The sequence below is a fragment of the Diceros bicornis genome, chromosome 9, assembly GCF_020826845.1.
Source record: "Diceros bicornis minor isolate mBicDic1 chromosome 9, mDicBic1.mat.cur, whole genome shotgun sequence".
Lineage (NCBI taxonomy): Eukaryota > Metazoa > Chordata > Mammalia > Perissodactyla > Rhinocerotidae > Diceros > Diceros bicornis.
The window spans coordinates 15,892,353-15,905,870 of NC_080748.1; the positions used below are offsets into that span (position 1 = coordinate 15,892,353).

Sequence of the window (13,518 nt, forward strand, 5' to 3'; positions counted from 1 at the left end):
TACATACCTAACATCCACCTTAACTCACCTTAACTTTGCAATATATTCTGTTTTCAAGGAAAAGTAAACAGATGCTCAGTCAATAAATGTTGGGATCTCCCCATTCTTGCTTATTTCTTGAAAATCTAGATTCATATGGGTTAGACTAAACGACAAATTCGAAAATTCAAGTATAAGGTGGAAGAAAGTACAAAACCATAGTACACACAAAGAATTCCATAGCTTTGGGATCACAGTGAGAAATTAGCTTTGAGTTTTAAAAAAGTTGCATAAAGCTTTGGTGAAAGAGTTTAAAAAGTTGTACAAGTGGAAAAAAGGCAAGACTCTGGGATGACGATGCAAAATTATACTTTCTTTGTAGCATTTTCTACTTTCTCTTTCCCTGTGATTGATACAATAAAACCTGACATCTGAGGGCCATTTATATATCAGGCACCATGACAGGCTGAAGGTTGAGCTTACTGGATTTTCATACCACATTTCAGGAAGTGAGGAGAAGTTAATATTAAGTAAGCATTCTGAAAAACCCTTTTTAGCAAATAGTTTTTGAGAAGGCAAAAGAAGGATATGCTTTTAAAGAAAATATAGACATTTTAAAATACAAACTACAATATTTAGGGTTGGCTCCAACGAGCTCTCTCAAGCTAGCCCAAACTTGGTTACTGATGCTAGCAAACCACATACTAGTTGGATAAGGAGTCCTTTATTTTGGTTAAGAAAAGATGCCAAGCTGGGCACTGTGGGCTGGGAATGGAAAGCCTGCCCCTGTCTGCTAGGCTCTAAGAGCTTATTATACTAGCTTGGGGCAACAGGAAGATATTTACAACCAACCAAAGCATGTGAAAAAGTGGTAAACTCTTGGAAAAAAAACGCAAACAGTTCAGGGAAATTTTGCAGTATTTAGATTGTTTGAACCAAAACAAACAAACAAAAACCAAAGCAATAAAAACCGAAAACAAAACAAAAGAAAAAAGAAAAAAATACCCATTCTCCTTTAGTACCCTGTGCCTATAATTATCATAGTATGTCCCCAAGGTTATTGACATGATTCTGTGTCACTTTTTCCCATTAGCGTAGGATCTTTGAAACTATTGAGAGTAACATACAATAAGAAATACATTTTCCATCAAAACTCAAGGCACATATATATATTACACTAAAGCAAAAAAAAAAAAAAATTCATGTGATAATAATTATCCTTGTTTGTTCTCTGATATTTTACAATCTAGTTTAGTCTATTTCAGTTTTTAAAAAATGTTGTTTGCGACTCACCAAATTCATTTGACCACCCACCAGTGGGCTATGATCCACAGCATGAAAAACACACTGCACTGGAGTTTTAAGATTTTTTATACACTCAGGGCCCAGCAGACTATCAGGCACGTCACAGACTCCCCAGTGGTAATTGTGGAAGTGTACTGATTGTTTAAGAGATGATCAGATTTCATCTGTTTGATAATTTTTTGAGGCTAAAAACAAATAGTTTGTGATTATTTAGAAATGCAGAATGGAAATCTCTAGAAGTCAGATGTGCTTATGAGAGAAAGACACACAAACTAACTTTATTCTCCTATCTCAAGGTTTAGTAAACCATGGAAATAGTATGGACATAGAGTGTCTGGACTTCAGCAAGGAAACTGACAAAAGGCTCTCATGATATTGTTGTGGCCGAGATGGCTGACTGTGCTGGATGCTACAGAGAGTTTTGTTAAGAACTGGTTGAGTAACTCCACCAAGGAGTATGATCAAAAGACTGAAAGCAACTGAGGGAGAGATCTCTGGAGGATGCCTCAGAGTTACATCCATTTTAAGAATAACTTGAGTGAGCCAGAAGAACTCATGTTTTTAAAAGGTGACGATGGCACAAGGTTATTAACTAAGTGATCTTGAGCAAGGCACCCTTTTTGAGACTCAGTTTTCTTAGCTGTAAAATAGAAATGATACTCATACACATCTAGCGTCATTTGTTGACAGAATCAAATGAGATTATACATGAAAATGCCATATAACCCTTAAAGTGCAAGATAAAACTAATTATTGTTGTTAGAGAATAGTGATATTGAGGTGTATAAAGATCTTAACAGAATTGAAGGATGGCCTGTTAATAAGATGAAATTTCATGAAGTAAAATATAAAGACCCTAACTTCAAAAATCAACTAGAGGATGTGCAGGATGGAACAGACTTGGTTTAACAGCAGTTCCTATTGATTGCCTTGCAAATTGTAGCCGATTTAAGCTTAACGTGGGTTAACCATGTAATATGGCTACTAAACTAAGATGCCAACTTTAGGATGCATAACCTGAAGCATGGATCTCAACACTCAGAAGGTTGCAGCCTCACTGTGTTCTGTACTGGTCACATATATCAGGAACAGACTTTCTATGTGCCACCTTTTAAGGGGCACATGGAAAGGGGTGTATTTCTAGAGAAGAATAATCAGGATGGCCAAGGATCTAGGAAACACAACCTCCTGTGAAGGATGATTGAAAGAACTAACAGTTTGCTCTAGAAGTGAGGAATTCTAGAGCAGTGCTACTCAAAGTGTGGTCAAGGGGCTGCCAGTCCCCAAACTTAGCAGCCTTCAATGAGATAAATACAGACATTGAAAGTAAGCATTAAAACTGTTTGTCACCATTTGCCACGGCTGTGCTATCCAAGTTCATGATCAGTGGATTTGTCTTACTGAACAATGTAAAGACCAGACTGGGTACTGTGCACAGTAGGTCCAGGTAACAACGAGTGACATTTCAAGATCAGTTTATCTACCATAACCCAAAGTGTAAAATGTACAGGATCCATTGTTTCACAGAAAGAACTGTAGGAATTGGCTAGTGATGAAAGACTGAAGATGAATTTTGAAAATACAGCATCACTTACTTCCTTTTGAATAAAAGGTAAAAAAGACTACGCTAAGGTTTTAAAAATTACTTTAAAACCTCTTCTTTTATCCCAGTCAACATACTCTGTGAAACTGGTTTCTTTATGATGACCAGTATTAAAAAAAAGAAACATTTTGGATATACATTCTTCCCTGTGAGTAGTGTAGTTGTCAATACAATCTAAATTAGATAACAAACAAGAAACTCACTATCATGAATAATCATAGTCATAGTGTTTGATTGAAGTGTGCATATAGGCATATAATATGGGGAATTCTACTTCAAAGGAAACTTTTTGTTTAGTTCTGACAGCCGAACAACAGAAAAGCAATGAGTGCAATTGTGATTCTTCATATTAATTGCCTATATGCACATTTTCAATAAAAAATGTGAACAATTTTTGTCATTCTTTTCTATTTCCTGTTATATTTGTTCCGATTATATTTATTGGAATGCAATTTTGTGTCTGTTGAGTCTAATAATAAAGCATTAAGGCTTTAGATTGTAAACTTTTTTCATTTCATATTCCTAATAATTCATCTCTATTGAATGTTACAAAAGTATCTTGGTCAGTGGTAGACAGGAAATTAAAAACAAAAAAATGAGTCATTCACTACAGTTTGAGAAACTTCGTTCTAGATTGAGCAGAGGTCAGAAAACTTTCTTTAAAGGGTCAGATGATAAATATTCTAGGTTTACGGGCCATACAGTCTCTGTCACAACTACTCAACTCTGCTGTTGTAGCCAAAAGAATGGCTTTGTTCCAATACAACTTTCTTTACAAAGACTGCAGCAATATAGTTTGCTGACCCTTGGTCTAAAGGGTCACTTTGTGAAAGGGGAAATCCAAATTCTGTGCTTCTCCAGAGAACAGAGCTGGAATCAGACAGGCAAGTTTACACTGAATCAGCTTTTAGCTTATTATGTGGAAGACTTCTAGTAACCAGAATAAAATAAATTGCCTTGCAATATAATGAACTCATCATGTCTAGGTCTAGATGCTTACGAGGTGAGGCTGAGTGAATTGTGAGGGATATTCTAAGAAGTAAATCCTGGAGTGGATGGGAGTTTGGAAAAGATGATCGAAGATCCCTTCCAACTCAAAGATCCTATGGTTCTAGGATGTTCATGTGTAATTATCTAACTCAAGACTGTAATAGTCTCAGGTCAAGTGAATGATGGAATGAAATTTAATTTTTCTCTCATTTGATTCTGCCATCTGGAGCTGCCAGGAGATGTCTTATTTGGTGGGAGACGAGCGGGTGTGAAAGGCAGTGAGGGGTGGAGACCAGGCCCCTTGACAACAGCTGCAGCTGCTTTGAAATGCCGATGGCATGCAGGCCAGGATACTGGCTGCAAGTGGCAATGAGTCATGGTTACTGTGTTGCTTTCCAGCTTTGGTCATGATTTCAGAGACCTTTATTTAAACTATAACATTAAGTAGAACCTCCTTTTGAAGCCATTCTGACTCTCTTGGGAAATCTTAGGTAAGACTCCTGTGTGCATACGTTTTTCTTTTTCCTCATTTAATAGATAGTCTTATTGGAATGTTCAATCTCTGACTTCAACTTTGAATAGAAGTCATATCACATAAACACTAACCATAATTAGGGGATTTCTACGTCGTCATGAAGCAAGTGTGAATTTTGTAGGTAATAATGAAGGAGAAACACTTCTGAAAACAAGTAGGTTTGCATGTGCCTTGGAGTTTTTAAACTAGATGAAGCTCCGATGTTTGGCGTTGTCTAAAAATGAGAACATTCTAAGCTGAAATTATACATACCACAGAGACAAATGCTAACCAGACACTGCAAAAGGAAGGGCTTTGTTTTTTTGTTTTTTAAATGGAATTTGACCATATCTTTACACTGGAAACAGGAGCCCACATGAGTCCACAGCTGCACGAGGCGGCTAATCCATAGTTACATAGAAATTTAGAAGCGCATTTTCCATGAAAGTTAACTGGAGCTAAGCGGCTGAGCCCGGCTGTTCAAAAGCATGGAAGTGCCACTTCCATGTGGCAGGGGGAGGAACCTGAAGCCAGGGGCTGGGGAACGCCTGGTATCCTCAGGCTCTCCAGAAATGCCTCTTGGCTGGGTTTTAGGAAGTCTTTCAGTGAGGTGCGTGACCAAAACGGAGAAGACTCTTCTCCACCTGATTCTCACAGAGACAGTGCAGGTAACTTTGAATCTTTAGGGGACCACTCTTCTCTTCTGCAAAATGCTAAGGTAGTCTCTTGTGGGAGAGCAGGTGTGATTTCGTTTCTCCCGTGGCTTTACAAGTGGCATTTGATGTACAAGAAAAGTGCACGCCTAACTGAGTATGAATGAGGCTTCACCATCCTCCTCTATTTGTGGACTTTTTTTCTTTCTTGGGTCAACCCACAAAACTCTTCAGAATTAAAATCAAATGAGAACCAAATGCAAAGCAGAGCAATGACATTTGTGACTCCTTCACTGCAAGAGATGCAGAGATAAAGTTCCATGAAGACATTAAATAAATGGTGGACTTTAGTACAGATGGCAAGAAATATCCCTCTTCTAAAAACAACAAGAAAAATATGTAACTGTATGTATTGCTGAGGAAACTCTTCCAGGTCTCAGGTCAAGGGTGAGAAGCTCACTCGGACACCAAGACATCTCTGAATATCTTTGAAAGGCAAGGAGATGGTGCCAGAACAGCTGGGTTCAAATCCTGCCTTTGTTATTTCTACATGGCTTTGGGCAAGTTACTTAGCTTCTCTGCCCTTCAATTTCTGCATCTGTGACATGGAGTTAATGAGGAGGAATAGTGCCTCCGATGGAGTAAGCACTGTGTGAGTGTTCGCTAACCACACAGACTGCTAAGCGAGCAAGCCTAACCCTTCACAGGCCCAATAGCCCAGAAAGGAGAAGAATGACTGTGGCCCTGGACAGTTAAGCCATACAGGGATGACATTCTGCAGAATTAAATATGTTTGGGTCTCTGCAGATTAGAGAAGCGCATTATATTTTTATTTCTTGGATTGCTTAAAATGCAGATATACCTAGAAGAAATGCTGCTGTTTTATTTTTCTTCCAAATAAACTAATTTCAAAGTTAGTTGAAGCTTCATGTGGTGCTCAGTGCTCAAGTTTCACTTTCTATTTTTGATGATTTGGCCTATTCCTAGTCTGTATTTATTTTTTGTATTTTTTTTTTTTTGTGGTAAAATAAAGGACTAGCCTATGACTTGTGTAAGGGGCCAATCAGGGGAATGCGTGCCACCGTACAGGGTCTCCTGCACAGACCACAGCCTCCAGATGTTGGTCATTATTGAGATTCACAGGTAGGTGGAGACCACATGTTGGAATTATTTATTTGAAAATTGAGGACACGACTCCTGAATTTACAACGTGAAAAGCAATATTTTATTCAAGTGCACGCATTTTGAGGCCTATAGCTAAGTAGGGGCTGTGAGAGCGTGTGCCACTATATCCAACATAAGGAATAAATTAAGAATGTCAGAACACTGAATTGACCAATTTACAGAGGAGCTTTTGTGAAAGTAGTTAGGCAAATAGCCTAACAAATGTTGTTCGAGCCTATCCCACATACGGGTTTGGAAAAGCTGTTGATAAGGTAAGAATCCAATCACTCTACTTGATTGAAAACAAATCATGTCATTAGTTTTTGGCATTTTCTTTGGTAATACACTGCAGCTAAAGATCTGTATAAGCAGCTGTATAGACCAGCCACACTTGAGACACACAGGCGTGGCTGTGTTCAGTTTAATAAGAACCATGTGTTATAATCAAAACAACATCTGACACTCATGCTTCAGATAGTATGTATGCTTCTCAAGGGGTCTATTCAGCCAGACAGCTGTTGGGGCACTTATTCCCACATTTTTAATTTGTCTTTGGGCTGGACAAATTGCTTATGTTTTAATATTTCTCTGGATATTGTTTTTCACTGTTTTACCTCCTTAGCTTAAATCTTTGGTTCCTAACTCAAACTCCAAATTGTTTTGAAGGGGAGGTCAACCAAAATTCATTTGCTTTTTTTGGTGCTAATTTAGAGCAGACATTCAGGTTAAAGTTATTTTTAAAGATTAGGTTACTCAGGAGTGACTTAAAATCCATTGGACTTAATGATTTCTCTGTGTAGACCAGAATAAAGAATACTTTCTTTTGACTCAAAGATGTTTTCTCTGCTTCTTCAAAATATACTGAGACTTGACTTGTAACACATTAGAGATGTGAAATGAAAAAAGTAGTTAATGATCTTAATTCTGAATTTCCTAAAAGGATCAATTCAGTGAGAAAGAGAGGTCTTTCAGCACAGTGGTTAGGAGCCTCGGTTTTGGAGTGAGACATGTCTGAGGTTGAAACCCTGCTCTGCCACTAGCTGAAAGCTTGTGGGCGAATGACTTGATCTGTTCAAGTTTTACTTTCCTTATCTAGAAAACAGAGTCCCTACCTCAGTGGATTAAATAAGAACATGAATGGTAAATTCACAACATAGCTCCTGGAAAACAGTAAGTGCTCAATCAAGTACAGCTTTATTCCAAAACTGAAATCTCCAGACTTAGTCATATAGTGGGAAGTGCACATGCAAAGTCCTAGAAGAAGGAGGGAGCATAGTGACTCTGAAACGGAAGGAAATTCCTTGTGACTAGAGAAAAGTGTAAGGGGGAAGAATGGTGAAAGATGCGGCTGACGCAGCATCTCCTTGTTACCTTCTCCCTGACCCCTCAACCGTTATGAAATGAACCTGCCTGAGAACAAATGCATCTTGAAATAAAATGCTATTGGAAAGAATGAAGCAGAAGACACTTGGCATGGACCCACAGATTCTTTTCTGCATTCTCTTAATCTACTAATCACTGTGGAGTATTTGAGTCTAATATGGAACGGATACTTACAACTAAATGAATTTCTGAAAAATTACCATAAAGAATTAAGACATTTTACATCTTTATGCAAACCCTCTGATAAAAACTAAAGCAAAAGGAAACAATGGAACAAACAGACGTCAGCCTGGGTTTATAATGGACTTATTTATGATGGCTACGATAAGATGGGATATTTGGAGAACAAACATAGATGGTTGAGTATTTCAGAATTTTTCTTAGGTTCATGTTGTTTTTAATCTGTGAATGCAAGCTTCTTCTCTTAGTATAGCCATGGTCTTAGTAAGGTGAGGACACCTACCTTTTTCTTTTGGAAGTTCACATCAAGTTTCATGGAGGCACACTTGTTCAACGTATTTAGTCGTCTAAAAAGAAAGAAAAATGTGATGATTGCTACCACTAATGAACCTAAATCTTTTTTTCCAATTTGATAATTCTCATATATTGCCAGTGAAGTTGAAAGCACAGAAACAACCAGTTATGTCCCAAGAAAGTACCGCACCCACAGAAAGTACGAGATAGAAGAGTTACCATTTGTTCTCCAGCCTCCAGACCAGTCACTGAGAGGACTCTGCCGTGAAGCCTACCAATCCCTGGCACTAATCTAAACCTGGCCCTTTCCTGGATCTCTTTCCACCATTCTTGGAACCCATGGTCAATCATTTTAGCCATACTTTCACCAGCCCCTCAATTCATTTGCCACCTTGTGCTCTATTGTGCTAGTCCCCAAATTTGGGTCAACTCAACCATTTGTCTTCTCTCCTGCTCTTGGGCTGTTGGGTCTAAATAGAAAAATAACTCACATTACGGTGCTGAATTATACATGCTATGGACCGAATTGTGTCCCCTCAAAATATATATGTTGAAGCCCTAACTCCCAAATGTGACTGTATTTGGAATAAGAAATAATTAAGGTTAAATGAGGTCATAGGGTGGAAGCCTGATCCAATAGAATTGGTGTTCTTATAAGAAGAGACACCAGAGAGCTCTCTCTTTCTCAGTCCTATGAGGACACAGCAAGAAGGTGGCTGTTTTCAAGACAGGACGAGAGTCTTTACCAGGAACCAAACCCTATAAGCACCTTGGTCCTGGACTTTCTAGCCTCCAGAACTGTGAGAAAATAAATGTGTGTTGTTTCAGACACCCAGTCAATGGTGTATTGTTACGACAGCCCATGCTGACTAATACATACATTTTGATTTTCATCCTCGGCTGGGCTTCCAAAATTGCTACCCAGCATTCCTTTCATTTTTTTCTCGGGCTGGCTCCCAATCTCAGATCATGAAAAAGATCCCAGTCCCTCAATAGATGATTTAGCCACCACTGCCAATGAGAAAATATAGCTTAACATAAGCTATTAGACACAAATTCTTTTAACAATCCTTTCCTTCATCGTCATCATCCAAAGAAAAGATGTTCCTATTCTTTTTCAAAGCTCACCCTTTAACCTTGTTTTTGATTTCAACATCCACCACTTCATCTGGGACTTTGATACTCTTCTCTTCCCTCCAACCTCAGCAAACTCCCTCAACCACTTTCTTCTCTTTAAGCTCATCCCTGTCTTGAACAAACTGACTAACCAATTAGTTAGCTACTTAAATAACCATAATCAAGCAAACTAGCAATTTTCCTTCAAACATATCTTTCCTTCAAGCAACTATACTACCTCAACATTCCCTTCCTATACTACTCAGTTTGCTGAGAATAGTCTCAACTTTCATTGACTCTTCAACTCAACCCACTACAATCTAATTTCATGAAATTCTGTTTGCAAATATCTTTATTATTTTGTTTTACTTGATTATTTCTTTTGAAATCATAGTTTTTGAATGTATATTGTTTAAAGACTCAAATATTACCCGTCATGTCCTTTTCCATTCACTGCTTTTTGGAAGCAATTCTTTTAACTGTGTCTTTTGGTGTTTACCTCTAACAACAAGCTTATACTGTTACTTCTTGATTTTTCAGTTTAAGTCACTATCTATTGGCTTTGTTCTAGGAAAGATGAAGATTTATCTATTTTTTTTACTACTCATTCCCACCCTTACTCCCTCACACACATTCACATCCTTCATCTCTTATTATGATAGTTATGTCATAATTTCATAATTTTTTGATAAATCAATATTCAGTATTTATTATGACTATGTAAATGCTATTCACACGTATATCATACTCTGATTACTTTTTCTTTCATTCTTAACTTTTCTTTATCCCAGGAGTCAATAAGCATCTTGTTTGTTTCCTTAGTTTCTTATGTAATTATCTCTAAATTCAAACCCAAACGCTTCCCCAATTATCTAAATCTCTAAGTGCATTAAAACATATCAGATAGTCTATTAATTCAATTTCCTTGGAGACGGCTCTCTCAGAGCCTTCTGACCTGTTCTAATCGGGGTTTGCTGCCTTTGTTTTTTTTGTTTTTTAAATCACGGGCTGCTCATATTTCTCAGAACTCAGATTCTTCTTTAGTGTGTTTTCCAATATTTTGGAGCCAAGTTACAAAAGAAGCCTGGGGACCTCAATATTTAGAATGTAGGTAGACCGTCACTGAAGCCCCACTTTCAATAGCATATCCCACCTTCGACTATGTCTGACGTCCCCCAGTCTAGGGAACTTCTGTTTTAGTCTCTCCAGGGAATAAACTTCTAGTCTGTGCTGATGGTGGGGGAGAGAAGTCACCTAGATATAGATTGGAGGAGTAAATAGAGGGCTCCACATACTTTAAAATAGAATTCAAACAACCCTCTTCTTTTTAGCCCACCTTCAACCTCACTTCCCATTTTTGAGCTTTTTAGGATTTCTGTAGGGCAAACTGAGTTATTTTATGACTCTTCCACTGACCACTTAGATTTTATTTCTTGGGCTTGCTAAGTTATCTACTACATATTTCTGTTTTTCTGCTTTGAAAATTTTACAGTTGTGATCTCTCTTTCTGTATGGACATTTGCTTTTGTAAAGGAATGTCTCTCTGTAAATTAGTGGGAATTTAGAAGTGAGCAAATTCAGATGTTCAATCTCTCATCTTTGACCAATGACTTTTTTTTTTTGTATTCTGGTTATGCATAGATCTTAACTTTTCAGCTCAATGAGTTTTGGCAATTGTAACTACCCTCAAACAAGGTAAAGAACCTTTCTTCACATCAGGAAGTTTTCTTGTGCTCCTTTACCATCAATTCTCCCAATTACCACACCACCTCCTACCACCCCCAGGGGCATCCTCTTTCTGATTTCTATCATCCATAGATTGGCTTTGCCAATTCTTGGTTATCACATAAATGGAATCATACAGTATGTATTTCCTGTGTGTCTGGCTTTTGTTTTTGCTCAACACAATGTTTTTGAGATTGATGCATGTTGTTAAGTATAGCAGTAATCATTCCTTTTAATCGCTGAGTAGTATTTCATGGTATGAAGATATACAATTGGTTTACCTATTCTCTTGTTGATGGACATTTGGGCTGTTTCCAGTTTTGACCAAAACTGACTTTTTATTCACCAAATTCCATAACTTCTTTTTAGCAAAGACCTATTTGTAGCAATGGACACTAAATCCCACTCACCATTCCTTGAAACTCTTCTCATCTTTGGCATTCAAGATTATGAATTCTCTCATCTCTCTAAACACAATCTCTTTCCTGTCACCAAGTAGTACTTGCTCCTTAACTATCAATACTTTTTAGAATTCAGACTGCAGTCCTTGCTCTTTTTACTCTGAATGGGTATACTGAAATAGCTTATTTCATCTTAAAAGAAATTAGACTCTGATGATGCCCAATCCTGTTTCTAGCCCAGACACTTCACATGAGCCCCAGAGTTACATTTTTAACTACTCACTAGTCTCACCCACTTGTGGGTTTCTGCTGGCCCTTCAAACTCATCTATCAAAACTGAACTATCGCATTCTCTTCAAAATCTGTTTCTCCTATTTAACGTCTTGTCTTCATTAAGAGCATCAGCAAATAGGCTGGCCAAACTGGAAAATGGAGTCGTCTTGAGACTCTTCTTCTTCAACATCTACATCATTTGATCACCAAGTCTTCTCAATTATACCTTCGTGATAGTTTTGAAATCTTGCCTCTCCTTTGGTCCTAATTCAGTCCCTTCTCATCTTTTACCTAGAGTCAGGCAACAGCTTCTTAATTGGTTTCACTACGACTTCAAATGCTTCACATTGAAACCAGTTCTCTTTCTCAACTTTTTATCATGTCACTCATTTACTTAAAAATATTTGATGACTCCTCTCATTTTCAACTATCTCATTTTCAGCTATCTCATTTTCAGCTATTTACCCACTGACTACACATTCACTGGTATCAAATATAATAAGCAACTCTGGATTAGAAGCTGATCATTTAGTCTGAGGCTGTCTTCAGCACGTTCTTCACCTTTGCTCCTATAACTGACAGCCTATCTTTTGGCCAGTTCCACATGTGTTAACATCACTACCTAAGAGCTAAAAGTAGTGTGTGAAGTCAATTTTACATATATATTCTCATTTGGAAGCTCTGATATTTAAGAGCTTAAATAAGTTGATGTTGCTCATTTGGCTGTTCTGTAAGAGGTTTGTTTAGGGAAGGACTGCCTGTTATTTATAAAATTTATGTATCTAACAAACTTGTTTTTCCATTATGGTTTGGAAGCAAGAATAAACCATTTTATTCTGTGCAAAAGTTTTTGATCTACTCCATATACAAAAGACATCAAAGGGCCCATCCTTTATACACCACATGCTTGAATATGCTTTATAATTTCTGATGCATACGGGAGGTTTATTCATTATTTTTCAAAGTTAGAGATTCTAACTAGATTCAACTATCTAGAGTTGGGTCCTTTTGTCTCCCCTGAACTCAGATATTTGCCTGCACCTTAACATAAGAATTGCTCCTCTACTTGGGGAAAATATTTGCAAAACATATATCTCATAAAGGACTTGTATCCAGAATACACAAAGATCTCTTAAATTCCATAATAAGTCAAACAACTTGATTTTAAAACTGGGCAAAATATTTGGACAGTTCTAAGAGATACACAAAAGGCAAATAAACACACGAAAAGATGCTCAATGTCATTAGTCATGGGAGACATGCAAAGTAAAATAACAGGGCACCACTATACACACTAAATATATAAATGCCTAAATTAAAAACCCTTGCTAATACTAAGTTTTAGCAAGGATGCAGAATTGCTGGAACTTCCACAGGGGTGCAGCCTCTTTGGAAAATAGTTTGGCAATTTCTTACAAAATTAAACATATTCTTAGCATCTGACTCAGTAATTCTACTCTTAGTTATTTATCCAAGACAAAATAAATCATACATCCATACAACGATTTGTACTTGAGTGTTCACAGTAGTTATATTCATAAAATAGCCAAAGAATGGAAATAACCCAAAGGTCTATCAACTAGCAAATGGATATAAAAATTGTGGTATACCCATACAGTGAAATACTCAACAATACAAAGGCACTAACTACTGACACATGCAACAACATGGATGGATCTCAGAGGCATTATGCTAAGTGAAAGAAGCCAGACACAAAGAGCATACACCATATGATTGCATTTATACACAATTTTAGAAAAGATAGAATTGTAGTGACAGAAAACAGTTCAGTGGTTGCCAAATGCCAGCAACAGAGGACTTTTTGAGGTAATGGAAATATCATGACTGTGGTGATAGTTACATGACTGTATACATTTGACCAAACATCAAATTGTATACTTGAAGTTGGTGAATTTTTTTGAACATAAATTATACTTC

The 13,518-nt window shown here is 37.4% G+C and overlaps 1 protein-coding gene across 3 annotated transcripts in view; it reads right to left on the reverse strand.

Moving 5' to 3' along the window:
- Nucleotides 1-13,518, reverse strand: part of STARD13 (StAR related lipid transfer domain containing 13) — a 167,249-nt gene that overhangs the window by 28,255 nt on the left and 125,476 nt on the right. For all 3 annotated transcript variants that reach the window (XM_058547993.1, XM_058547992.1, XM_058547990.1), the window contains exon 4: nucleotides 8,055-8,118. In XM_058547993.1, coding sequence (XP_058403976.1) covers nucleotides 8,055-8,118 — 64 coding nt within the window. The remainder of the gene's footprint in view (nucleotides 1-8,054; nucleotides 8,119-13,518) is intronic.